The sequence below is a fragment of the Manis pentadactyla genome, chromosome 5, assembly GCF_030020395.1.
Source record: "Manis pentadactyla isolate mManPen7 chromosome 5, mManPen7.hap1, whole genome shotgun sequence".
Lineage (NCBI taxonomy): Eukaryota > Metazoa > Chordata > Mammalia > Pholidota > Manidae > Manis > Manis pentadactyla.
Window position 1 is genome coordinate 88,685,881 of NC_080023.1, and position 27,486 is coordinate 88,713,366.

General features: G+C 39.5%; 1 protein-coding gene across 1 annotated transcript in view; it reads left to right on the forward strand.

The window, feature by feature from the left end:
• Positions 1-27,486, forward strand: part of ARHGEF38 (Rho guanine nucleotide exchange factor 38) — a 125,655-nt gene that overhangs the window by 33,056 nt on the left and 65,113 nt on the right. Inside the window, exon 3 of the mRNA XM_036911769.2 lies at positions 24,850-24,973. Coding sequence (XP_036767664.2) covers positions 24,850-24,973 — 124 coding nt within the window. The remainder of the gene's footprint in view (positions 1-24,849; positions 24,974-27,486) is intronic.

Genomic DNA, 27,486 nt, shown 5'->3' on the forward strand with positions numbered 1-27,486 from the left:
CTTTAAAAACAAAAAACTCTGTTGACCCTAAAAGAATTGTCTATATTCTGTCTTTATTTCTTTTTTTGAAGTTGAATATGAAATATTTAATATGTATAAAAGCATATGTGACTCATACAAATTTCAAAGGTGAAGAGTTAATGATCAATATTAAAAAGTCTAAATGCATAAGAAAATGCCATTCTTTGAATTCATAATCCATTTCTGTGTCAAATGGATTAAGAAGCTTAATCGGTATGGAAATGTTCTCAATTTTAAACCATCTTCTATACTCATGAGGTGAACTGGCCCCACAGACGTAAATGCCGTTGCTGAGCTCTATGTTTATATACGCTCTCAAGTTTTCATTTGTGTATTTGCTTTTGATGTTTTTCTTATTTTTTGCTTCCTCTATAACTCTTAGGAGCAATTCTCAGAACTTGTGTTTCAGACCAGGTAAAATAAAACGTTTCTATTATGGTGACACGTAGTTTATTTGGCATGTCTACCTGTTGCTCTCAATACTTGACTTACAGTTCTCACAGTTCTAACTCCTATTTCCTTTGTTATTCTATTCAGATTGTTTAGAGTGTGTTGATTTTTCACATCTGGGACTGCTCTCTGCTTAGTTATCCCCCAGTGCTCTCTGTCTTCCCCGTTGAGGAATTTTGTCTCAGTTGAGAGGGCTGTGTGTCCTCTCCACTAGTATTGTAACAGCAATGATTTTGAGGTTTCTCAGAGTTCTCATGTCAGATCCACTTTTTCCCCACTTCCTAATGCTTTTAGCCTTAACCTTGAGTTAGTAAATAAAGGCTCAGGAATTCAGATGACTTTTATAAACATTTGTGTGAGTGCTGAGTAATTTATGCCACCAATTTATTGACTTTACCTCCTTTTCCAAGTTCATTAGCTCCTTCATGTCCTCACTTCCCTAACTATTTAAATACTATAGTCTTTGTACACGAGCCACCTGTCATCGGTTAGTGTCAAAATTTATAAATTAACACAGAAAGTTCTCATGTAACCATGGGAATGATCTGCAAACCTTGTTTAGCTACACATGAGGCAACATAAGGAAATATTTTACCTGCACAGGTCAGGCTGGAGACGTAGGAAGTCACCTGACCCACACCTCTTCCCTTGTCGAGAACACTGCCATTGCTCCGCTGCTGAGCAGACGATCTTTGCTCTCCTATACTGCCTATTACATATTGCTCTATTATACAATATATAATCATGCTACAATTTTATGCTATATGTAAGTCAATTTATGAAAATGAAAATTGAAAGGAAGTGGAAAACAAGAAAAGCTCTGGGCTTATCGAGTGAACTTGCGTGAATCGATCAGTGTATAAATGAATATGTAGGCCCTGCCCTTGACTGACAACTGTTCTGTGACAATGGCGGTTACAAACCTTGATCTTCACTTCAAGGCTTTTCTATGAACAATTTCATCTAACTGAAAGCAGCGTAAAAACTCAGCAGTTACATCTTCTCTAATAGCAGTATTTTGAGAGGTTTTGCAAAGAAGGCAAAACTTACCTGCAACAATCAGTGTTGAAACATTTAGTGGGAAAGTAGGTTCTAGTATTTATTATCCAAACAGGGCATAGAGGAGACTTTACTCTTTTGACAGTAAGCCAGGAAAAGTAAAAAATTATGTAACAGAAAAATAGCCATAGTCCAACTGATGGCTTATGAATTTTAAGCAATAGCTACTACATTTTAGTTTGTTGAGTGATTCTCATAGCCCTTTGGAGTTTGCTATGAATTGATGGTTTCCTCCTCACCAGAGTGAGCTGCCCTATGTAAAGGGAAATGCAGCACACAATCTGGGAATCACTCAGGTTTCTATGTCCTGCCCTCTCTTCCAAGGTTTCTGGTTGGATGTCCCCAGTGTCTGTCTTGACGATTCTACTTCAGTATCCAATCCCCAGCCCCTGGCTGCCTTGGTACTTGAGCAAAGTTCCCAGGGGTGACAGTGCACAGAGGCTGTGCAGCAGCTTTGCTGAACTGCCTACTTGGTTATTAATTTTAGTTCTGCTCCTTGGATAAGTGTATCCACTCTCTGAGATTACCCTCAGTTCTGTCTGAATTCCTTCCTCCACCTCCTCCCCCACTCAGCTCTCAAGACTCCCACTTCTCCATAAAAGGAACTCAGACAATGAAATGTAAGGAAATTTTCCTATTTTACTGAACAAAGGACAGAATTATAGCCATTATAGTTCACTGGAATACAAGATGAAAGAGCCAAAAGAGAAATATTTTATCTACTAATTATTAAAATATGCCCAGTTTCCATTTAAGGATTAAAGAGCTAGATAGACAAATTAGGCTTTGCAAAGCTATTTACTAAAACTTTGCCTGCATCACAAATAGAGGAAACCACAGGTGAGCAAATATCTTTTGTCAAGAATTTTTAAGTTTCATAAATGGACTCTTGCCAAAATCGTCTTCTCTAGCTATCACCTTCACTCAAAGGCTTTTACTGTTTCCAGAAATAAGTCATTCATTTTTGCTTAATAGGTAACCATGCAATTTTTTCCCTCTTGCTTTCTATCACCATCTATTCTTGTTTTTTAAGACTTTATGTTTTTTTTTAAGAGCAGTTTTAGGTTCACGACTAGGATATTTCCCATATACCTCCTGACCCTTCACATTCATAATTGCTGCATTATCAACATCCCCCACCAGACTGTCACATCTGTTACAACTGACAAACCTACATTGACACATCATTATTACCCAAAGTCCATAATTTATATTTCAGTTCACTCTTGGTGTTGTCTATGGCTTTTGACAAATTGTATAATGCCATTTATTCATCATTATAGTATATGGAGAGTACTTTTACAGCCCCAGAAGTCCTCTGTGCTTCACTGTCTATCCCTCCCCACTCCTAACCAATGGCAACCACTATCTTTTTACTGTCTCCATAGTTTTGCCTTTTCCAGAATTCATATAGTTAGAATCATGCAGTATGTGGCCTTTCCAGACTTGCTTCTTTCACATAGTAATAAGCATTTAAGGGTCCTTAGTGTCCTTTTGTGGCTTGACAGCCCATTTCTTTTTAGGGATGAATAGTATTCCATTGTTGGAAGTACTACAGTTTATTTACCCAGAAGGATATCTTGGTTGCTTCCAAGCTTTGGGAATTATGAATAAAGCTGCTATAAATATCCATGTTCAGGTTGTTATGTAGACACAAGTTTTCAGTTAATTTGGGTAAAAACTAAGCACAATTGCTGGATTGTATGATAAGAGAATGTTTAGTTTTGTAAGAAGCCACCAAACTGTCTTCCACAATGGCTGTGTCATTTTATATTCCTATAAGCTATGACTGAGAGTTCCTTTTGCTCCATTTGGTGTTGTCAGCATTCCAGATTTTGGCCAAATAGGTGTGTGGTACTGTCCCACTGTTGTTTTTATTTGCATTTTTCCAATGACATATGATGCGAAACATCCTTTCAGAGTGCTTATTTGCCATCTGTACATCTTCTCTGGTAAGGTTTAAGTCTTTGGCCCATTTTTTAATCGGGTTGTTGTTTTCTTATTGTTGAGTTTTGAAAGTTCTTCGTATATTTTTAATAACAATCCTTTATCAGATGTGTATTGTGCAAACATCTTCTCCTAGTCTGTGGCTTGTCTTCTCTTTCTTTTGACATTGTCTTTTACAGAGCAGAAAATTTTAACTTTAATGAAGTCCAAGTTAACAATTCTTTCATGGATTGTGCCTTTGGTGCTGTACTTAAAATGTCATCTCCATACCCAAACCTGTGTTATCTTCTAGGTATTTGTATAGTTTTTGCATTTTATATTTGTCTCTGATATATTTTGAGATAGTTTTTTGTGAAGGGTGTTAAGATCTGAGTTTAGATTCACTTTTTTAACATGCAGATATTCAGCTGTTCCAGCACCATTTATTCAGAAGTTTATCCTTGCTCCATGTATTGTCTTTGATCCTATACCAAATATCAGTTTGATTATATGGATGTGGGTCTATTTCTGGGCTCTGTATTCTGTTCTGGTTATCTATTTGTCTATTATTTTTCTAATTCTACATTGTCTTGATTACTGTAGCCCAATAATAAGTCTTGAAGTCAGGTAGGGTCAGTTGTCCAACTTTGTTCTTGTCTTTCAATATTGTGTTGGCTATTCTGGATCTTTATCTTTCACCATAAACTTTAGAGTAAGTTTGTCAATATACACAAAGTAACTTGCTTGGATTTTGATTAAGGTTGCACTGAATCTATATGTCAAGTTGAAAAGAAATGACATCTTGACAATTCGGAGTTTTCCTATCTGTGAACATGGAATCTCCATTTATTTAGGTTTATTTTATTTCATTCATTAGAATTGTGTACTTTTGCTCTTACAGGTCTTGTACATATTTTGTTACATTATCTATACCTAAGTATTCTGTTTTTCTGGATGCTAGTGCAAATGTTACTATGTTTAAATTAAAAATCCCACTTGTTTATTGCTGGTACACAGAAAAGCAATGACTTTTGTATATTGGTCCTGTATCCTGCAAACTTGCTATATAATCAGTTATTAGTTCCAGAAGTGTCTTTTTTTTTTTTTTTTGGCTAATTCTTTAGGATATTTTACGTAGATAATCATGTCATCTACAAGCAAAGACAGTTTTATGTCTTCCTTCCTAATGCATATACCTTTTATTTTCTTACTGAATTAGCCAGAATTTCCATTTCAATGTTGAATAGGAGTGGTGAGAAGGGATAACCTTGCCTTGTATCTTATCTTAGCATGGGAAGACTTCATTCTCACCATTAAGTATGATGTTAGCTGTAGGATTTTTGTACATTTTTTATCAAGTTCAGGAAATTCCTCTCTATTCCTAGCTTATTAAGTGTTTTGTCATGAATGGGTACTGGATTCTTGTCAAATGCTTTTTTGTATCTCTTGATGTGACCATTTGATTTTTCTTTTTTAATCTGTTGATATGATGGATTACATTATTTGGTTTTCAAATGTTGAACCAGCCTTGTATACCTGAGATAAATCCCCCTCAGTCATGGCATATAGTTATTTTTATATACCATTGGATTAGATTTGCTAATATTGTGTTGAGGATTTTAGCATCTATGTTCATGAGATATTGCTCCATAGTTTTGTTTTCTTGTAATGTCATTGTCTGGTTTTGGTATTAGGGTAATTCTGGCCTTATAAAATCACTCAGTTTCTCGTTATATCTTTGTCAACTTCCAAAATTTTCAGATTGTATTCTGAGCCTCAAACATATTCCACCTTGATTCACTGACCATAACTTTCTTAAAGTCAACTAATTTCTGAAACCCTGTCTCCTCCCTGAAATTGCTGTGAACCAAGTGGCATCAAGATGTTGATTTCTCACAGACATGTCTGACTTACACAATCTCCATACTCCATTCATAATATGTTCTACTGTACCACACCAAAATCCATTGCATACGTACTAGTTTTGCAAGATATTACAATTGAGGGAACTGGGTAAAGCACACACAGGGTCCTTCTGTGTTACTTTTGACAACTGCATGTGAATCTATGATTATTTCAAAATAAAATGTTCAATTAAAAATATATAATGCCCTTATTTTCTCTCTTTAACTACATTGTCCTTTTAAATCTGCATGTGATTTTTTTTTTGCCAGATTAACAGTAAATTTAATGTGAATATATAACATGTACACATAATCTGGGAAAGATAAAGACCCATTTTTGGTAAATGAATAGGAGGAAATAAAGAACCTATAAACAGCCATGGGCATCTTGCTAGTTCAGGAGTAGAGAAAAATGTCATTACAACATACACACTCCTGAGGTGTGTGGTTTGCTGTAGGAAGAGAGCAGGTTGAGTTTCCCATAAAGGGGTGGAGCCCCTTCCTAGTAGAACAAAGTCCATTCATGCTACATACAGATTGCAGACAGACATCTCCATATTTGTTGAGATTCATGATAGAAGGACGTTATCAAATGGTGGTTCCTGGGAAGCTCTGATTGGGCAGTGATCGTGCCCTAAAGTCAAAGTACAGCTTGCTGAGCCCAGAGCATGACACAGTTGTCAGACCAGGAGGCCCCAAACATACTGCTGGCTCCTGCAAATTCAGAGGGGTACCTTGCTGAGGGTGGGGCAGGTGTTTTGACTGAGAATAGAGTAGTTCCTGTCTAAAAAGGTATGGTACTATCCCCTGTCACACCACCTGCATTTTGTTGGCTAGCAGGGCCACAGTTAGCCCACACTGAGGCCCCATGAGGATGTCCAGTCACAGCAGGGATGGTGCTATGGCCCATACCACCTCGTGTGCCCTGGGCAGGGGGGTTCCAAAGATTGATGGGAGGTGGTGACACAGGGGCCCCCTATTACAGGTGGGATGTTTTCCCTCTACGTGTACCACCTGTGTCCTGGCCAGGCAGGCCCAGCTGTACTGAAGGAGAGCAGGAGAACCAAGTCCTCCAATCACAGCAATGATGTCCATGGCCTTTGCATCGCCTACCTTCTGGGCAGGTGTGCCCCATGTGTTGGGATGAAGGTGGAACTAGAAGTGGGTGGTTAGACATATGGTCAGTGGGGGCACTTGGAGCTGCAGTGGCTGTGGTACACCTGGGTGAACCCCTGCTGCCCTGATGGAAGGTGCAAACACACATGTTTCTTGACACATGTTTCCTCTTCATGATGGGGCTTCCTTCGCATGTAGGAGGAATTACATACCCAGGTGGGCTCCAGGCACACTGACGGGATGTGGAGACACTCAGGCCTCCCATCACGGCTCCATCTTTGTTTAGGACAGGTGGGCCCCACATGGTTGGATTTGAGGTGGCATTCATAGCATGTCCTACCATCGAGGTGCTTGCCTGTTCTCCTGCAGCAGCCATGCTCTGGCCACCTGGAGCCCAGGTTGTCTGACCCTACGGAGGAACAGAGAGGTGTGAAATGCCCTCTTCCTAGGTGACATCTGGTTGAGTATTGGGGACACCTGTGAGTGAGTGGGGCCCAGGGCAGGTACACGGACCCTAGGTGTCCCCCCATTCATAGGTGCTGCAGGAGTTGCCATTACAACTGAGCCTGGTGTGGCTCTTGTGAACAGTGAGCGCCTGTCCCTGCTGCTGGGCATCCTGGTAGCAACTGTAAATCCATTAGTCATGGCTACACCACTGGGAACACCAGAGGTTGACTGGGCGTTGACCGTGGTGCCAAATGCAGGAACTGGCAATGTGAAACCTGCAAAGTTTGATGGCATTCTGCTGCCTCTGGGTGACTGGGTGGCAGGGGAGCCTGGGGCTACCTGTTTTCCTGAGAGGTAAGAGTTTTTAGGCTGCTGCCCATCACAATTCTGAAAAGAGCTCAGAATTGTTGGGTTGGTCAAGTTAGAGGGAAGAGTGGAAATTGCATTTTGTCTACTGTTGGCTGTGGAAGGTAAAGAGGTGGAGACATGCGCTGAGGCAATACTGCCACTGTGTGGTTTCTTCTGAGATCCATGCAGTGCCACGTAAACTGGGCAGTGATTCTTCCTGGAGATGGGGGGATGCTGGAAAATGACAGCCTGGGAAGGCGGTGTTGTATCCATAGCATTGTCATCAAAAGCCAAGTTGAACTTTGCAGTGGTGCTGCCTGCTGCATTCTGGGCGACTGCAGATGCCATGAGGGGCAACCCAGAGAGGGCAGGAGCCCTGGGAGAGGGGCATTCCGCGGTTGCCTGATAGAAATCCCAACAGTGGGCTGAGAGATGGGCTGGAGTCACTGGAGTGGTTAAAAGTGGGTGTGTGGCTGGGGATCAGTAAGAATGGGTAGGTGGAGACTGGGCCCTTTGCAGGATGCCTGTGGTCCACACTGCAGCCGATTTGGGAAAATGGGAGCAATCTCCCCAAGCAGTCTAGGGGAGAAGTGAAGATGACAGCCTGGGAATGGGGAGTCACATCCATGTCCATATCAGGATCTGAAGTAGGTGGGGAGGGCAAGCCTGCAGGTGCCTGGGCTGCCGTGGTGGGAGGGCCTGCTGTGGAAGTGGCTGCCTGAACACTGAGGACAGTTAGTGAGGGAAGGCACTGGAACAGGGGCAGGTAAGAGACAGGGAGCGGAGAACCTACACACATAGGTGATGGGGAGGACCTCAGGCAGGAAGGCTGCTGCAAGGAGGTGGTGGAGGTGCTGGGAGGTGTGGGGTGGTCAGAAGTAGGTGATGCTGTAGCTGTGGCTGAATGGAAAGGGCCCTCCTTCCTGTTTAGTGGAATTCCTACTATGTGACTGGGACTAAGAGCAGTAGGAGTATCAGCTGAAACAGGAAGAGGAGGAGAGTTTGGGGCCATGTTTCTTGTCTCCTGATCAGTTTTTGGGTTTCAGGGAAGGTGAAGGGACAGGTAGGGTCAGGGGCCTGGCAGGCAGGTCAGCTGAGTTGGTAGTAATATACTTCCCTCTTAGCAAGGCCTTTGCTGTGTCCCACAGATTTTGTGCTGTTGAATTATTGTTGTCATTTGTCTCCATATATTGCTTCATCTCTGTTTTTATTTGGTCATTGATCAATTGGTTATTTAGGAGCATGTTGTTAAGCCTCCATGTGTTTGTGGACATTTTCATTTTCTTTATGTAATTTATTTCTAGTTTCATACTTTTGTGATCTGAGAAGATGGTTGGTACAATTTCAATCTTTTTGAAATTACTGAGGCTCTTTTTGTAGCCTAGTGTATGATCGATCCTTGAAAATGTTCCATGTGCACTTGAGAAGAATGTATATTCTGCTGCTTTTGGGTGGAGGGTTCTGTAGATGTCTGTTAGGTCCATCTGTTTAATGTGTTGTTCAGCACCTCCATCTCCTTACTTATTTTCTGTCTGGTTGATGCATTCTATTTTCCCCTTTAATTCTGTTAGTATATGTTCCACGTATGTAGGTGATCCTGTGTTGGGTGCATAGATATTTATAATGGTTACATCCTCTTGCTGCACTGACCCCTTTATCATTATCTAATGTCCTTCTTTGTCTCCTATGACTTTCTTTGCTTTGAAGTCTAATTTGTCTGATACAAGTACTGCAACTCCTGCTTTTTTTCTCCCTATTAGTTGCATGAAATACCTTTTTCTGTCCCTTCACTTTTGGTGTATGTCTTTGGGTTTGAAGTGAGTCTCTTGTATTGTAGACCGCATATAGATGGGTCTTGGTTTTTAATCCATTCAGTAACTCTATGTATTTTGATTGGTGCAGTCAGTCCATTTTCATTTAGGATGATTATCAGTAGAGATGTACTTATTTCCATTCCAGGTTTTAGATTCATGGTTACCAAAGGTTCAAGGGTAGCTTCTTTACTATCTAACCATTGAACTTAACTCACTTAGTATGCTATTATAAACACAATCTAAAGGTTCTTTTTTTTCCCTCCTTTTTCTTCCTCCTACATTCTTTATATATTAGGTATCATATTCTGCACTCTGTGTCGATCCCTTGACTGACTTTGGGGGTAGGTGATCTGATTTTACATCTGCTTAGTAATTAATTGTTCTACTTCACTGTGGTTTTATTTTCTCTGGTGACAGCTATTTAGTCTTAGGAACACTTCCATCTATAGCAATCCCTGCAAAATACACTGCAGAGACAGTTTGTGAGAGGTAAATTGTCTCAGCTTTTGCTTATCTGGAGATTGTTTAATCCCACCTTCAAATTTAAATAATAATCTTGCCAGATAGAGTATTCTTGGTTCAAGATCCTTCTGCTTCATGGCATTTAATACATCATGCCACTCCCTTCTGGCCTGTAAGGTTTCTGCTGAGAAGCCTGATGATAGCCTGATGGGTTTTCCTTTGTATATGATCATTTTTGTTTCTCTGGCTGCTTTTAATATTCTGTCCTAATCCTTGATCTTTGCTATTTTAGTTATTATATGTCTTTTTATTGTCTTCCTTGTGTCCCTTGTGTGGGGAGGTCTGTGCACTTCCATGGCCTAAGAGACTATCTCCTTCCCCAGATTGGGGAAGTTTTCAGCAATTACCTCCTCTAAGTCACTTTCTATCCCTTTTCCTCTCTTATTCTTCTGGTGCCCCTATAATGTGAATATTGTTCTGTTTGGATTGGTCACACCATTCTCTCAATATTCTTTCATTCCTAGAAATCCATTTTTCTCTCTGCCTCAGCTTCTTTGTATTCCTCTTCTTTAATTTATATTTCATTTACCATCTCTACTTCATCTAATCTGCTTTTAAATACCTCCATTGTATGTCTCATTTCAAATACTGTATTCTGTAATGATTGAATGTCCATCTGGAATTCTTTCTTGAGTTCTTGAATATTTTTCTGTACATCCATGAGCATGCTTGTAATTTTTATTTTGAAAGATCTATAAGTTCAGTTTTACTTGGCCCTCTTTCTGGTGTTTGTAGGATTTTGGTTTGAACCAGGTTCACTTGACATTTCATATTTATATGTGGCATCCTCTAGTACCTAGAAGCTCTACTTTCTGGAGCTTCTAAGCCCCTAGAGCTATGATGGGAGTTGCAGGGGAGCAGTGCTGGTGACTGTTGGGAGGAAAGTGCTGCTTCCCAGCTGTAGTGCCTATCTCCAATGCCAGGATCAGTGGGCCAAGTGCGCAGGTGTAAGCCTCTATGTTTTGCACTTGTAGCTGCCATAGGCACGACATCCCTCTGGCTGGACTGGTGCAAGGGCAAGAGCAGCTAGTTGGCAACCCAGTGCCAGCCAGCTGCAGCAGGTGCAGCAGGCTGTATATCATGGTGGGGGGCCTTGGAGCTGCATAGCCAGCCAGGGGCATGGAATTCATGAAGCTCCTGAAAGTTCCCAACCTGTTGGGCAGGATGCACATGGACAATTTTGTCCACCTTCCTGAGGAGCAAGCTCTGTGCAATTCTTGCCCCTTTAGCAGTCCTCTTGCTGTTAGGAAGTCTCTCAGACTGCCTGCCTTTCTTTTGTCCCAGAGCAGCCAGATGTGAATCCTGGTTTTCTACAAGTGGGTGGAATCTCAGTCTCTCCAAGTAGTCCACCTGTCTCAGCTTTCCAACCCCACTTATCTCCAGAGCACCATGCAATGTAGGTTCATGCTCCCAGAACAGATCTCCAGGACTGGGTGTTCAGCAATCCTATACCTCCACCCCCTCCCCACTCCGTTTCTTTCCTCCCACTGGTGAGCTGGGGTGGGGAAAGGTTTTGGGCCTCATCAGATCATGGCTTTGGTATGTTACCCTGTTCCATGAGGTCTGTTCTTTTCTCCAGGTGTATGCAGTCTGGCACAGCCTTCTTTCCTGGTGCTCTTTCAGACTTACTTGTATTAAGTATATTTTCGTATTATATGTGGTTTTGGGAGGAGGCCTGTGTCTCACCTCTCATGCTGCCGTCTTTAATCCACATGTGAAATATTTTATGTAACTTTCCCTTGACTCCTTACTTTTACTCTTTGTCAAACTTCCCAATTAGTTCTCTTTTTATTGTGGTTTCAGAAAGGCAGAAACTACAGTGTTAGTATGAGGGCACACATTAGTTTGTTTAGAAGCAATTTTGAAGTGTATGATAACCTCCTGTATATCTTGGCTTTCTCTTACACTCTGCTTGGAATACCAGAAGTCCTTCTAGATTCTGAAACAAACTGAGGGCAAAGTCAACTAAATTCTGCTGTCTACTTTCTCCTCTTCCTCAGTCCAGTGCCTTCACTGCAGAGTGCAGCATTTTCTAGGGTCAAACTCCTCAGTTGCAGGAGTTCACAGACTTTAATGAGTGCAGGAATCAGGGCTAGCCTGGTAATAGGAAACGAGCTGCCCAGAAAGTCAGGAAGAAAAGCACAAACAGGGATTTGGGTCACTCTATTGAATAAAAGTATGAGAAAATCAATGCAATTCCTGCTAACTATAATGATTATAAATGCATGCTGGGAGCAATGACTCAAAGAAATACATTTGGATTTCTGATTCTGCTTCATACTGGCTTTTCCGAGCTAGTGTGCTGACTTTTTGGAAGTCTATTTTAATCAATAATACATATATTCTTCAGTCCTTTAAAAATACTGATTTTCAATGGTTATTGAGATCACATCACAATGAAAAATCCCATGGTTTATATAGCTAGGTTAGAGTACCATATGTTTTGGAATTAAACATTTAATTTTCACCCTCTTTGTGAAATCTCAACATTTATTACATAATCTGGCCATTGTTCCTCTAAAATAAGGTCAGATACTTGAGTCATGTCAGAAAGTCAGGAAAAAAAAAATCAATGAAATCTCCCCTACTTCTCAAAAAGTTTCTTTTAAAGGGCAGTTCTTATGTGTTAGAAAAGATTATAGTTATTAAATGTTAAATTTAAAAATAAAAATCATACAAGTAAATGATGCTGCCAACAGTGACTGACTTTTTATACATGTGCGGACACACACACGCGACTGCTATGTGTGTGTGTGTGTGTGTGTGTATGTATATATATGTATATATATAAAGTGACGGACATATGTATTATACACACACACATTACTGCTATATGTATGTGTGTACATATATATATATTTATGTGTGTGTGTGTGTGTGTGTATAATAATTAACTGATCTCTTTCTCAGGTACTGTCACATAGTCACCACTGCTGACTTCCCCACTTTCCACTGGGAGGGACTTTTCTGTTTTGTCATCTTGGAAGACAACTAGTTTTCTGTCAGATTAGATTCAGATTTAGTTGGGTATGGAAGTGATACATTAATATTCTAGTATGTGAAACTTATTTTTATGGGTAGGAAATCACTTCTCTTTGCTTGTTTAGAAAACTTTAGCTCAAAAAATGAGGGATTTTTAAAAAAATCCCTCTATTACAGTTTTATGATGGGAACTCTCCTCTGTGTTATTATAAGTACCTCACAAGCTGCATTCTAGGGAAATGTCAGTTTTCTCTAATTTTTATAATCTATAACCCAGATCAAAATCTGCCGGGCCAAGTGAGAAGACAAAAGAATGCATTTTCCAGTTCAGTGCAAGGGTTGGAAAGCCCAGAATTGAAAAACAGAGATGTGATATACAGATTTGTTTTAATATCTAGGAAAGTTACCCCTTTAGCTTGGTCTTGTGTTCATCATCAGCTCATTTCTCAGAACTGAGATGCATAAACCACTATTTTAATTTGCTTTTATTAGTGAAAATAAGCAACAAAATTTCAATGGCTGTGATTATTATGTTGATGCTATAAACCTCTCGAATGAAATGCCAGAGATGTTGGGGCAGCTTTACTCCAGTGTAGACCAACATAGCCATGCGTATTAGTATAAGGCCATAAATCCTGGACCCCAAAGAATAAATACTGGGTCAGAAAGGAAGGACATATTGGGGAGACAAGAATTTATAATAAGTACTTATTGAAGGCACTTTAGATACAGACAAGGTTGATGATTATGTGAGTTCATTGATTAATTTGAGGCCAGTTGGACTAAATAAAGACATGTGAAACTCATTCCTTACTGTCAAAAAACAAAGAATCCCTAGTTAGAGATGACTAGAATCATAGCCATGAAAAGAGAACTTGTAATGGAAAGCAGTAATTGATAGGTACAGATAATAAGTACAATTGGGGTTCACAGAAGGGACAAATCACTTCTAGACAGATTACGTAGGCAGTATTTCATGGAGAATGTGATGTTTTAGTTGAATATGCAAAATATATGATTAAATGCTTGTCAAGTATCTCTTGCTCGCAATGCCCTCTGCTGAGTTCTGCATGGGAATCAAGGAAATTTATGTCATAGTCTTGCCCTTGAAGAGTTTATAATCTGGTCAAGAAAATGACTCATAAACACATAAAAAACCCAAATAACAATCAAAGATACACTTCAAGGCAATGCGAAAAATGATCGTGACAGAAGGCAGTTCATGGTTATTTTTGCTAATTAGTTATGCAGCAAATAATTGCTTAAGACTTAGCAGAAGAAAAAGCTCACTTTCCTGACCTGTAAACTTTTGAAGGAACTTTCTTTTTCTGTCTTCCAGGACTCCACATAAGCCTGGTTGACCCCCACTACTCCAACTGCTCCTTCACTGTCTCTTTTGCTGGCTGATCCTTATATCTAAACACTGAAGTCCATCAGGGCTCAGTCTGTGGCCCTCTTCTCTTTTTTGTCTACATTGCTCTGTTGAAGATCTGATCTGGTTTCATAGCTTTAAATCCCATCCATGTGCTGATTTTTTTTATCTCCAGTCTAGACATTTTCCCTAAAAGCTTGCTTTGCTTATATCCAACTCTGCACTCAAATCTCTATGTGATTGGTTACAAGGCATTTCATATTTAACATGTCCAAAACTGAGCTTATTTTCCCTTAAAATTTCTCCTCTTGCAGTCTTTCTCACCTCAGTAAATGGCAGCTCTGTTCTTCTAGTTGGACAAAAAAAATCCTAGAGTCATCTTGACTTTTCTCTTTCTTTTAAACTCTACATTGGATCAATCTGCAAATTCTGTTGGCTCTACATTCAAAATTTATCTAGAATGAGGCCACTTCTCACCTTCTCCATTACTTCCACTCTGATTCAAGGGCCCATTAACAACCACCCCAATCATTACATCTGCATAATGACCCATCTCTCTTCTACCCTGTATTAACCACACAGCCAGAGTGATTCTTTTAAAAATATTAGTCAGATCATGTCTCTCTTCTACTCAAAACCCTTCAGTGGCTTCTCATCTCACCCTGGTTAAAACCCAATGTTCTCATGATGACCTACAAGGTCCTACCTGAGCTGGTCCCTCATTCTCTCTCACCTCACCTCTTTCTACATTCTGGCCTTCTCAGGCCTTATTCCTTGAACAAGCCGGGAGTACTACTGTTCAAGCCCTTTGACCCTGCTGTTCCCTCGTCCCTGCATGTTCTTCCCCAAGACAACTGCATGGCTTGCTCCTTTACCTCCTTCAAGTCTTTATTCAGTGAAACATTCCTTGACCACCTCACTCAGTCTTACATGGAGTCCCTCAGAAGCAGGTCCACATAAAGGAATTTCAGAGCAAGTCATTTATTTGGGAGATGATCCTCTGAATAGCAGAAAAGGAATGGGGTCATGAGACAGTGAAGGAAAGGAAGCCAGTCTAGAGTGTATTCATGAGCAGATAGCCTCCATGGCCAACTGGAGCTCATGTCCCCCTAGGAGCTCCAGGACACTCAACAGAACACATCTCAGCGTTGTCTCATGCGCAAGGTATTCCCATTAAGTGTTGGCTGAGGGATGCTCTTGGGAGTATTAATTACTGACATTCAACTGCCCTGTGTTTCGGCCAAGTGGGCATGTGTTGTCAGAGAAAGACTTCAGAGAATCGAAGATGCTTACAGAAGGCCTTCAAGAAATGCAAGAACATTGAGCACCAAGGGGATGTGGATGAGGTATCCCCAGTTTTGCAGCTTCCCCCAAACTTCCTATCCCCCTTTTCTGCTTTATTTTATCCCTGTAGCATTTAACCTTCTATGTATATTCTATATATCTTATTTACTGACTTGTCACCTTTATGAGGTATGGATTTTTTGTTCACTGCTATAACCCCGACACCTAATAAAGTGTTTAGAACATGAACAGAAATAACTGTTTATTGTTTGTTTATGAATGACTTCAGGCTGGGTGAATAGCCTAGGAAGTCTTGGATAAGGGATAGAATCTGCACTGGGTGAACACTGATGAGGCAAAGGCAGGCTCAGAGAGCAGTGCAGAAGCCCAAGAGTGGAGAACCACAGGAGCAAGAGTTTTAAGTGAACTACCATGTGGCAAGTATGAGAACAAAATAATCCTTTTCATTGGGCCAGATGGTTCTTATAAAAATGAAAATAACTAGAATAAGACAAGATGGGTTATGACCACACAAAACAGTCTGAGGAACATGGGGGACTTTTCTATAGGCAACTGGAAGAAACTGAATGTTTTAGAGGAAGGGAGTTTATCATTGTATTGCAAACCCCATTTAAATTATTTTTGGAAAACTGAAAGTATTAGGTAAGCTGATTTGGGGAACAGAGAATAAAGATGAGCTTAGAAGCTTTTTCGGAGGCACCAAGTGGGACCTGGTAGACTTGTCACTGCAGGCCCACTGAAGCTGGAGACAGTGTGGTTACACTACTGCCATCTGATGCCCAGGTGACAGGGGCAAGCTGGCAGTAACCTGAGGTTTAGAGACTGGAACTCTGCAGTACAGCTAATACAGGGGATGCCCAAAGACCCCCCCCCCCACCTCCAGAGCTCCATTCCATCATTCTGGGCACATCCATGAAATCCAAACTCTGCTGAGTTTTGAGTCTTGTCTGGAGCTCGGGTGACTTAAGGACACCAGGCTGGGCACCTTGGGTCCTAAGGAGAGGTAGTTGCCCAGAAGGGATGTAAGTGAGAAATCGCAAGCAATTTAAAAATGTTGTGAGGACTGGCTCTGCTTCCAAAAATCAATGTTCACTCTAGCTTCCTCCCTTTTTCTGAGTGGTTCTTAGGATAGGGATGTGTCATAAAGCTTGCTGTGAGGAGCCTAGTTACACTCAGCAGTGGGGAACTCCTGCCCTACCTCTGCATGAAAACTGGCAGGCCCATGATCAGTTTGTGAGAAATGACTCACTCACTGAACAGATCCATGCCCATCTGGAACACATCTGTCTCTAGTCTGGGGATGCTGGTTCCACCTAGCAGTCTGGTTAAAATTCACTGTGTAGCTATCTAAGTAATACCTAAAATTTATAAATTTACTATCTGCCAGGCACTATTCTAAACAACTTACTTATATAAGTTCATGTAATTCACATACTAACTTATAAAATATATATATTTAAGTATTCTTATTTTACTAATGAGAAATCAAGGCAGAAAGGGGTTAAGTAACTTACCCAAAGTCACACAGCTAGGATGCAGCTGGTGACCTGCAACCCTTTCCTTGGTGCCTAGGCACCCAGGGTTTACCTCTGAATACCGCCCTCCTGTCCTGTAGACCAAATCAGAGATGAGCTGACACCAGCTCTGTCCCTCACAGGGTCCATGTCTGTTCCTGGGAAACATGTACATACATCCTTTGCCCCGAAAACCTGAAGGGCAAGTTCATCTCAACTTAGCCGTCACCTTCCTGTTGCCACAGCCTCCTTCAGGTTTTTCAGTCACAAGGGCAACATAAGTGATTTTGAAACAGTTCACTGAAATTTCCTTTTTAAGATCTGCATAGAGCAAACCATCTCACACTCACTTTGATATTTGATATCTCAGGAATTGATGCTACATGTGAAATTGAGGCAGGCAGTATGCAACTTCAATTTGCTCTTGTATTTTTTACTGTCATTACTAGATTCCAAGGAGATAGCCTGATGAAGGAAACACTATAAAGAAGAGCATGGTGTGTGCCTGGAGTGCCAACGTGCTGCAGATACAACAGGACAGGGGCGCAGAGGCCAAGGCCACAGTCAGCCCCATGCCAGGAACACTAACTATACATTTAGGATGGGAAACCACTGAAATTTTTAAACAGAGTTGTGACTAATCTAGATATGGTAATCACAGTGCTAAAACAAGTGCGATTCCCTGAAGGGGAGGTATGGGAATGCCAGTAGTGGAATGACTAAACCCTGGGAACCTCCAGACTTTGTGGCAGAGATGGACTTCACGGGTCTGTGTTCTACATGGTACAGTTCCCCGAGCCTCTTTCCTCCAGGGGCTGTGAGGGCCCACACCTGCCCGCCACATTGTTCTGCAGCCTTTTGTCTCTTCTTTTCTTCTTTCATTTATCACCTTGAGGAAATGTTTCTGTTTGTGTGCTTTTGTGGGTTGTTTGTTGTTTTTTTCACAAGTCCCTCCTAACTTTTCAAAATTGTTTTTACTGAGCCCAGGATGGTCCTAGTCTTTGGTTGTATTATTGAAAATTAGAACTTTGCAATAGTGCTATTTAAGTGAAAAAAGAATTGGGAAATGCAGAACAAGTCATTTCTAGTATCAGTAGTTTCTTTCAGATGTTACATGTGAAAGAAGTGGGTGTTCTATTGAAAAGGTTGACTTTTGTTTAATTCATTGGTTAGTTTTGGACTGGCTGGTTTCTTATACCTAATAAGCACTGAATCTGAGTATACAGGAAAAAGAATAAAATCACACATGTACACACACACACTCAAATAGTAAGTATTCAAATGATCAAAGCACAAAAATATTTACCCTATTCGTTGTGCTCAGACAGAAGACCTTAAATATAATTTTTTGTCTGACTTGAATGCACAAAACTTTTGTATTTTTCCCATAATCTCACCGGTTATACCAGTTTCCAAACTACTTTCTCCTGTGTTTTAACAATGTAAAAGTTTTAATCTATACTTTTTTAAAAAGAATTTCTTAAGGATCACAAAATTTGCCACATATTGAGCTCAGAAGGGCTATTCCTAGCCCAACTGTTTAACCTTGGAGCATTTCATATAAAATTATAAGTAGGAAAGGACAGCAAATCTGAAGACCACCTCCAACCCCCACCAAGTAACTTCCTTTCAGTTTGTCCCTGTGTCAAGGCAGGTAAGAGAAACAAAGGTAGGCACCCATGGTCAACTATGTACCTTTTATCCAAGGACATCAATAAACAGTTTACTTTTCTATTAGTAGTCAAAGCAGAGTTTAGGAGAGACTTCTCAATCCTCTATCTTCCCCAGAGGCTTCAGCAACTTCTTAAATGTGACAACGGTCTCTGGTGTGGCCCTCACTCACCTCTGCTGCCCAATGCTCTTCCTCCTGTACATGCTGAGAGGTCCGTTCAGAGTCCCAACCTTAATTCCTGCCAAGGGACTGGCATGTCTGCAGTGATACAGGTCTGTCCACATGAATATCTTCTGGACTGGAATGTTTCTGGATGGTTATCAGGTAACTTGGGCATTTAGCTGCAAGATTATTTAAAATTCTTGCCCGTCTAGCTGTGATATTGATTCAACTTGCAGTTTGACTCCATTAAGCAGTTTTGAACCTAGTTTCACAGCAGGAAATTTCACACATATAAATCAGTAGTTTTGAGAAACCTGATGAAATAATGGTTACTCTGCCCTGAAAAGCTTTGTAATCTAGAAGCCAACTGTCTGAATAAATGCCTAGTAATTAGATAATTATCCTAGCCCTGCGGTTGCTGGGGCCTTCTGCCAACATTCTCTTTCCCACTTGCTGCAATTTCTGCCTCACAAGCATTTCCCCTCCTCCGGTACCTCACTAAAAATTAAAACAAGAGCTGGTTCTTCCCTCTGAGAGTATCACCACTGGGTCCGCACTTCTTATCGTTTTTTTAATCCATTTTCAGCTTTCCTCCACTCTTGTCTTGTTACAGTTACAGTCTTGATATCATTAAGCATATAGGCTTCAGCACTACCAGTGAAGCAAAGTTATCTAGGAAATGCGTCCAACCCTCCCCCCTCCCACTCCCCTACACTCCCCATCCTACCCCAGCAATGCTGTGTATGGAGCTGCCTTGCAGAAGTGGCAGATGGGACCAAGGTTCTATCAGACTGTCAGACGATGGCCAAGGTGGATTTTCTTTATGTAATTTCTAATAGAGGGTCCAGAGCTGGACCCTATGTTCATGTTAAATCTATAGTTACTGCCAAACCACACTGAAAGAAACACTGAAGTCTTTTCTGGAAACAACTTCCAGAGAAGCATTTGGTTGGTGGCAATTGCCACAGGACTTAAATGTAATGCTATTTATTTGCTTCCTTCTTCTACAGTTGTTGTATATATGTCATATGTATATATATGTGTGTGTGTGTGTGTGTGTGTGTAAAGAGCACTTTAAAGTTGTGTGATTTTGATCATCAAATTAGAAGCCTAAAAATATATTTCTGACTTGAGGTCAGAGCAGTTATAGCCAACTGAGGACTTTTAATCCATTGGTTATTAGAAGAAAAACAATGTTTGTAACTGATGTTATAATTTGCCAAGACTTGCCAAAATCCTTAGAAACATTAATAACTTCAGCTCAGTAATTTCACTTATGAAATTTTTCAGAAAGAAATAATAAGTGTGAACAAGGTTTAGCCAGGAGAACTGCCTGTAATAGTGAATATGGATCTATCTAGATGTCAAAGATTTAGTGACTGATTATGTAGACTACAGTATTTCCACAGAATGTTGATATTAAAAACAGTGCAATTGATAGAAACTGATGACATGAACAGATGTTCATGTTATACTAAGTTAAAAAAAATAGACCCAAATTATAAAACATTATTTTCAGTATATACATCTTTGTTACAGATGTACACACAGAGGCAGAAAAGCAATTTCGTAGGACGTATCTCAAAATATCAGTGGTGATTGCTGTGTGGTAGAATTATGCAGTTGCATTTTCTTTCTTTCACCTATCTACCCATCTTTTGTTTTCCACAATGATCATGAACTACTTCTGTGATGATAGTTTCTTTAAAAAAGAGTTTGTTCCTAGACTTCTTTCACTGTTCACTTTTATAACGGTGCTCGTGGTTGGAGGTCTACATGACACCCAAGAATGCTTGGTTATTCCTCTCTGTGACTGGGTTGAGTGTCCCAGGGCTCATTAAACAGAAAACAATAAACACAAACTTCCCAAGTGTAAACTCAGGGGGAAGTCTGGCCTCTATCAGTGAATTTTCCAGGCATATTAATGGCCAAACTGAGCATGACAGTTTGTCTTTGTAGATAAAATCAAGTAGTGAATTATAAAATACACACTTAATTTGATAGTTTGATCAACCAAATTAGGTTATTTTGATTTTTTTTCTTTAAACCACTTTTGATCTCTGCATACTTGTTATTCAGAGCACAGTAGTGTGATTACAAAGAATATATACTGATGGTTCTCTCAGAGTAAACATATCATTTGAACTGTACTGATTACATTCAGTTCAAATTGTCAAATTTTATTGAGTAACTATGTATGAGCCCAGTACTGTATTAGACACAGTGAGAAATTCAAATAACTCCCAAAGAAACAATGTCCCAGAGGAACTCATGTTCTGACATAAAGACAGATAAATTAATAAATATCCCTGCTATATATAATGGGCTTCAATATAAGCACTGAGTAATACAATGCAAGAATAATGTAAGCACAAAAGAGGGAGAAGTTAATTATAATCAAGGATACAGTAAAGGTTTATTAGAGGAAATGAGATTTTGGCTAGAAATAGAGAAAAAGCATATTAGTAACCTGTACCTATTGGTTGTAGGTAACAAAATTCAAACTAGCTTAAATAAGAAGGCAAGTTATCAGTGTTGTAATAAGGATGTCTTGCTTTAGGAAAGGTAGATCCAGGCACTAACATGGTGGTGTCGGGCTTAGCCTCACCCCCTGTGCTGACTTTATCACAGTTAAGCTGTCCACACAGATGACTGCTGAAGACAGAAACGTACATACTAAGGGCTTACAATCCAGGCCCTTCTATTTCCCAACAACCATTTATTAAAAATCAGTGAAGATTCTCATTGGCTCTGTTTGGGAACCTGCCCATCCTAGGCCAGTTGTTGTGGCCAGCTAGGTATGTGCTCACCACTGTGCAGTGGGGAAGGGAGCAGGGCACCATGACAGGCAATTCCACCAGATCAGATAGATCTGGTGACCTGTGGCTTCCCCACAGAAGCAGCAGAAAGGGCAGAGAGATGGACAAAACTACTGGACAAACACTATTGTTACCATATTACATTTCAGATGGGTTGAAGGTTGTAATATTTAATGGCACAGCATTTATGAGCAAAGGGAAAACCTTGGGCTAGGATGTGAATGCAGGAAAATGCTAGGAATGCTTTGCACCCAATAAATATAAGGTGCTTGTAGGATACAAGGTAATTCTATACCAATGATTATGGCCCCTGAATTGATACTTTTTCACTTGTATGTTTTCCTTTACATAGATATTTATACCTGGGAAATTTTGCATGCATACAACTGTAAGTTCAGCAATTGTTTAAGTGTAACTGGAACTTGCTATTTGAAGTATTTATTATATATTACATACTTCATAATGATGAACACTTTTGTAAAGCAAAGAACTAAATTTTCTCCAAAAACACTTTTAATATTTTTGGTTTTACATTTGAATTATTATATATTGACTTAGCTTAGAATAATATATACTTAACTAAGTTTTTTTTCAAAAACTGAAATTTTAATCCATTTAAAATATAACTCAAGCTCTTAGAACATTGCCTGTTTCTGGTAAATGATTAATAAGCATATATAAGTGCTTCCTCAAATACACATCAATAATCATAAAATCATCTACCAGTTTTAAAAGATAATTTGGATCAGATATTAGTTTGTTTGTTGGCATAGCAATGCCTGAATGTAAATTCATTGTATAAATCACAGAGTCCCGATGGGCCCATGTGATATTGGTGATTGAAACCAGGCCAAGTGGCAGTTTAATCCTTTCTGTCCTTCCAAAAGTAATGAAATTAAAACCTATGTTTTTGTTACTTAGTATTTTTTGCACTGAGCTAAGATTATAGACAAAATATAGGATTAGATCCTTGCTAAATGAATTTTAAGTGGAAATTAGATCCGTATGCAGCATTCTGACCTTGGGAGAAAAATTGCAGAAGTGACAACTTAGTGAAAAAACTCAGGAATAAACCAAACAATCCAAGCAGAGATGGCAAAGTATTCTATTAACTAACATTTACTGGTAATGGATAAAGGCACAGGACCAAAAGATCATTTCCATTTCCAGCTCCATCCTAACTTCCTGGGATGGAGCATTGCACCTCCCTTTCCTCTGCATGACTTTCCTTATCTTCAAACTGGTTCATATATTTTAAAGAGAGGTTGGAGCAATATATGAAATAAGAAATATGAAGGGACTTTAAATTCCTCAAAATAAAGTTTCCACAACAAAATTAAATAATAATAGGGTACACTGTATGAATTACATCATATCTTTTATCTTATAAAGCAAGTAAATTGGGGATGAAATTTTGCCCTTTAGGATACAAAATATAATTTTAAGAAATATTCAACCAGTGCCTCTATAAAAAAATCAATCTACAAAAATCTGATTCACACTGACTTTTGGAAAGCATATTTTGCACTATGCAAAGTTTATAACATTGTCATTTAATTAATACCCAATGCATAAGCAATTTCTTAGAATAAATGTTTTGAATCAGTGGTAGCCAGAGATGGGACATTGAGCTATTTAAAATTATTATTAACAAAAATAACCATATAACTGTTTTCTGCCCTTTAGATATTTTGTGTAATATTAAATATACTTTCTAATTAGAAACTGAAAGTCTCAAACATTCTTAAATTTCAGGAAGAAGAACCTGCCCTATCCTATTAACACAGGCACATTGCATGAGATACTGGGCTAAAGACCCTAAGAGCTAATGATGATTGCAGTGTAATAATGTAGTAGGGAAATACAGATAACTTCATAATATATAAAAATAGAAAAAAAGTTGCATAATCCTGTATTGAAATAAACCCACTACATACAATCACATAGAATCTGATTACAAATTTGAAGCTTGAGGACAAGGCTGATGGATGGGGAGAGATTTCCCAGGATGGCTGAATGGAATGTGGACAGCCAGACAATACTGAATGACAAATAACTGACACAATCACCAAATTTTAAACCAGGTGCAATGTGAAGTAATGCTGCCATGTTTAGTAACAGAATGTCTTTATCAAAATAAACGCATATTCAGTGTGAGGAACAACAGATGGGTCAACATCAAAAAAGGTTGAGATAAAAAGATAGGCCGCCTGCCACCTTCCTCTCCCCTAAGTAGATGCGGAGGCTGCGGTTGTTAGCTTTCATCGCCAGAGTCCCTGCAGGTCTGTCTCTTACTGTACATCTCTGGTTCTCAACTTCCCTTAATATCTGGGCCATTTTTCCTGATTCTTAGCTGAAATCCCTCTCTCTCTCCCCTAATTTTCCTGCCCTGGTTTTGGACTAGCAACCTGGATTTTTACCTTTGCAGTTCCTCCATGATTTGATAATTGATGACCTCGCTATCTACCTATGACCTCATGCACAGTAAACCATGGATAAAAGACACCTGATCCTATTCCCTGTGGTAGCCCAATGAAGCCTGTGCCAATCTGTTTATGAACCAACTAATACTTTTTGATTGTGAAAGAAGATCCGATTTAAACTCAAGAGAAAGACCTTAAATAAGATCCAGAAAAATCAGGCACATAGCTCGCCAGAGTCTACTTGGATGGCTGAGGATAGTTGACCATCCTTCTGCTAACCACCCAGTGCCTGTGACAGAGCCTGGCTCCTGGTACAATGCCTGACACAGAAGGCCCTGAGGGAACACTTATGAAAGGGCGGGTGAATGAATAAATAAATGCTTATAAGCACCAGCTCTAAGATCTACGAATGATTACACTGGTTTTTGAGGGTGTTCACGAAGCTACAAAATATGGTGCATCTTTAATTAGTAGAACATGTTTGATGAAGGTTTGCATTCACAATTGTTTCAAGTAAAAAAGCAGGAAACAACTCTGCACACCTACTTGTCACCACTTTTAGAACATCGGTAGCTTTAGAACAGCTTTGAGAACAGTTATTTGCCTAGAGTAAGGTCTGGCTTCTGCTGCAGAAGCCGTATTCTAAATTCATGTGCACTAGTACATACCCACGTAAAGGGCAGCTAATAAAAATACCAATTAGGTGGCCCAAATCTTTTTCACACTCCGGTTCTTATAGGAATACGCAGATGTCAACTCATTAATGCTTAGTCAAAATAAAGAAAAAGACAGAGGTTACAGAGGCACTATCCCAATTTCTTGCATGAAAAACTGCACATTCTCTAGCAATCCCAAATAAGAATGTTTACAGAATCAGTTGGTGGAAGCAGCATGGGCTGACATATAAATGCTTACTGTTTAGCAGGAAAAAAACGTCCTAAATAAAGTGCATCTCTCTCCATCAGCTGGTGCTCAGTATTTGTGTTCCTTCAGATTGGTCGGCTGGATGTGGATAGCTTGTTCAGCAACATTGAATCCGTGCATCAGATATCGGCCAAGCTGCTGTCATTGTTGGAAGAGGCCACAACAGACGTGGAACCGGCCATGCAAGTCATCGGTATGTTTATTCTCTTCTTGCAGTCTACAGTACAACAGAAAAGAATATTTTACTAACCTCCCTTTGCTTTGGTTTTATGTTTCTGACTCACCAAGCTTCCCAGGAGATATATAAATGCTAAACTCATCTTCAGTCTCATTGTAATTACACAGACTGTATTTATTTTCAAATGGGTTTATATCCATTTGCTGAAGTCCCTCAGTAGCACTAAACACACCATTTGCTCTTTAATTTTCAATCTTTCAACCTATTTGCCTTCCAGATGTTCTCTCATTTTGTTTTACGGCTAACACTTACTTGATCCTTAAAGAATTAAATATTTAAATATTTTAATACCTTTAGTGATTTTAGTCACAATGTTTTTCAGATCTTATGCCTATGAATCCATTGATGTTTGGACTGCAAATTTTTTTACATGAAGAGCTTTTATGATTTATAAAACACTTATACAAGTTCTACTTTTCCCATGCTTTTCCTTTTTTTTTCTCTGTATCATTTGCTTTCCAAATTTGTTTTTATTCTCAATCATAGATTATCTTCTTACTCTGGCAAGATTTTTAAAAAATACATAAGTAGCATTGGGAAAGTATTAAGCCAGAATTTTATTTTCTATATTTCTTGGGGAATTTCAAAGGGAATACAGTGCCATAAACTCCTTGAAGGCTGCTGGCATATCCAAGAGGTACCATAGTGCCTTATGGCTATGAATTCTTCAAAAATTTTTTAAATCAATTTCCTGTTTTATACATAATATGCAATATATGCTCATTACAAAAATATTAAAACAATTCAGGACTATACATAATGATACACACTTCCAATACCACTATCTTCCCTTTAAGTATCCACTGTTACCTGTTTGTTGTGATTCCTTGAGACACACACACAGAGACATACACACACACTCTCACACCTTATGACTTTATTCATTATGTCTTTGTTAGTGGAAATCAGAGTTATAAAAATGGCATGAAATCGATCTTGTTTAGTGCTTATGAAAGACCCAAACTCTAGTAAGCAAGGCTGATCTTACACCAAGGTGAATCAACTTGACTATTCGTAGTGTTTTATAAGCCAAAAGTCCAGCTCACTCAAAAAGATTCTCCCCTAGACAGGTTTAAATTTAATCACTCTTGGGGATTAAATGTCCATGTTATACACTGAATGTCTGTGTGCCCCCCAAATTCATATGCTGAAGCCCTAGCCCCCACTGGAATTTACTTTTAAGATAATGAGGAGCCATTAAAAGATTTTTCAGCAAGAGAATGAAAAGACACAAAAGTTTTGGGAGAAAGAAAACTGTAGTAGGTATGAAGAGAATGGAAGGAGAAAATGAATCCTAGACCAGTAAATATATTTTATAAATAATACATAGTCGAGTGGTAAGAAGATAAGGTGATGCAGTAAGAACAGAGAATAGGGGTCAAATTCAAGAGAGACGTGGAAGAAAACTTAGACAAAAGTTAGGTGTGTGTTGCATGTGTCAGAGTCAAAAGCAATTCCAGGTTTAGGGTACATGTATTCTGATTTGCCTAGAACATCCTGGCTTAAGCATTCAGTCCAGTTTAGCATTTGTCCTGGATTTTCTCCTTTTTAAAGAAGGATCATTATTAATAGTTGCGTTATAAGAGATTTGGTAAGACCTCTACCTCATTTCAATTTCTGATATGGTATCTCCTACAAAGAGGCAGGTACATTGGACACTGTCAACTCTGAAAGACAGCTCATCTCTCCTTTCCCAACCTATAGCCTCAAAGAACCTTCCATCTTCCTGTGAAGGGCAGTGTGAGGGCAGTGGCTGGTAAAATGATGGCATCTGGATGGGAGCAGCTAGCACAGCTAAATGCTTCCTTTCCTGATGGTGCTGGATGCATCTGATGCTACAGCTCCTGCCATCCACTGGGGATAGCAGCCAGTTGAGTCATGGTTGCATGCCATGCCTTGTTAGAGGCATGAAGCCACCAGGATGACAGCCAGTGGGTTTAGTAGGACATGTAGGGGATTAAAGATTGAATTTAAGTGAATTACATGTGGGTAAAAGAAGCTGAGCAGTCCTGCTACAGAGTTTCTGGATGCCACTGCTACAGTAGTTTGGTTATTTCTCTTGTAAGTCTGTAACTTTTTAATTACTGGTTATGCTTATTTTATTTTGCAACAAACCACTCTCAGAAGCAAGGATTTAATGTATGCATGTTTAATAAAAATCAAGTACTGATTCTGTTTCTCAAGAATGTTTGACAATGAACATATAACCCACAAAATACTTTCCCCCAAGGGGCCCTTAATGTTATCACTGACTATAAGATAATCAGAAGACAGAAATATGCCGAAGAAGCAGACTTTTCTGTCAAAAGTTGGTCATCATTTTAAAAAGACTGTAACCTATTATTTTAAAACATACTTGGCATTTGGCATTTGTGGTCCATGCTTTTGCTACTTCCACTTAGAATCTTTTTCCCAAGTGGCCCCCACTTGTTGAAACTGTACCTATAACTTAAAGCCCAAGTCCATGT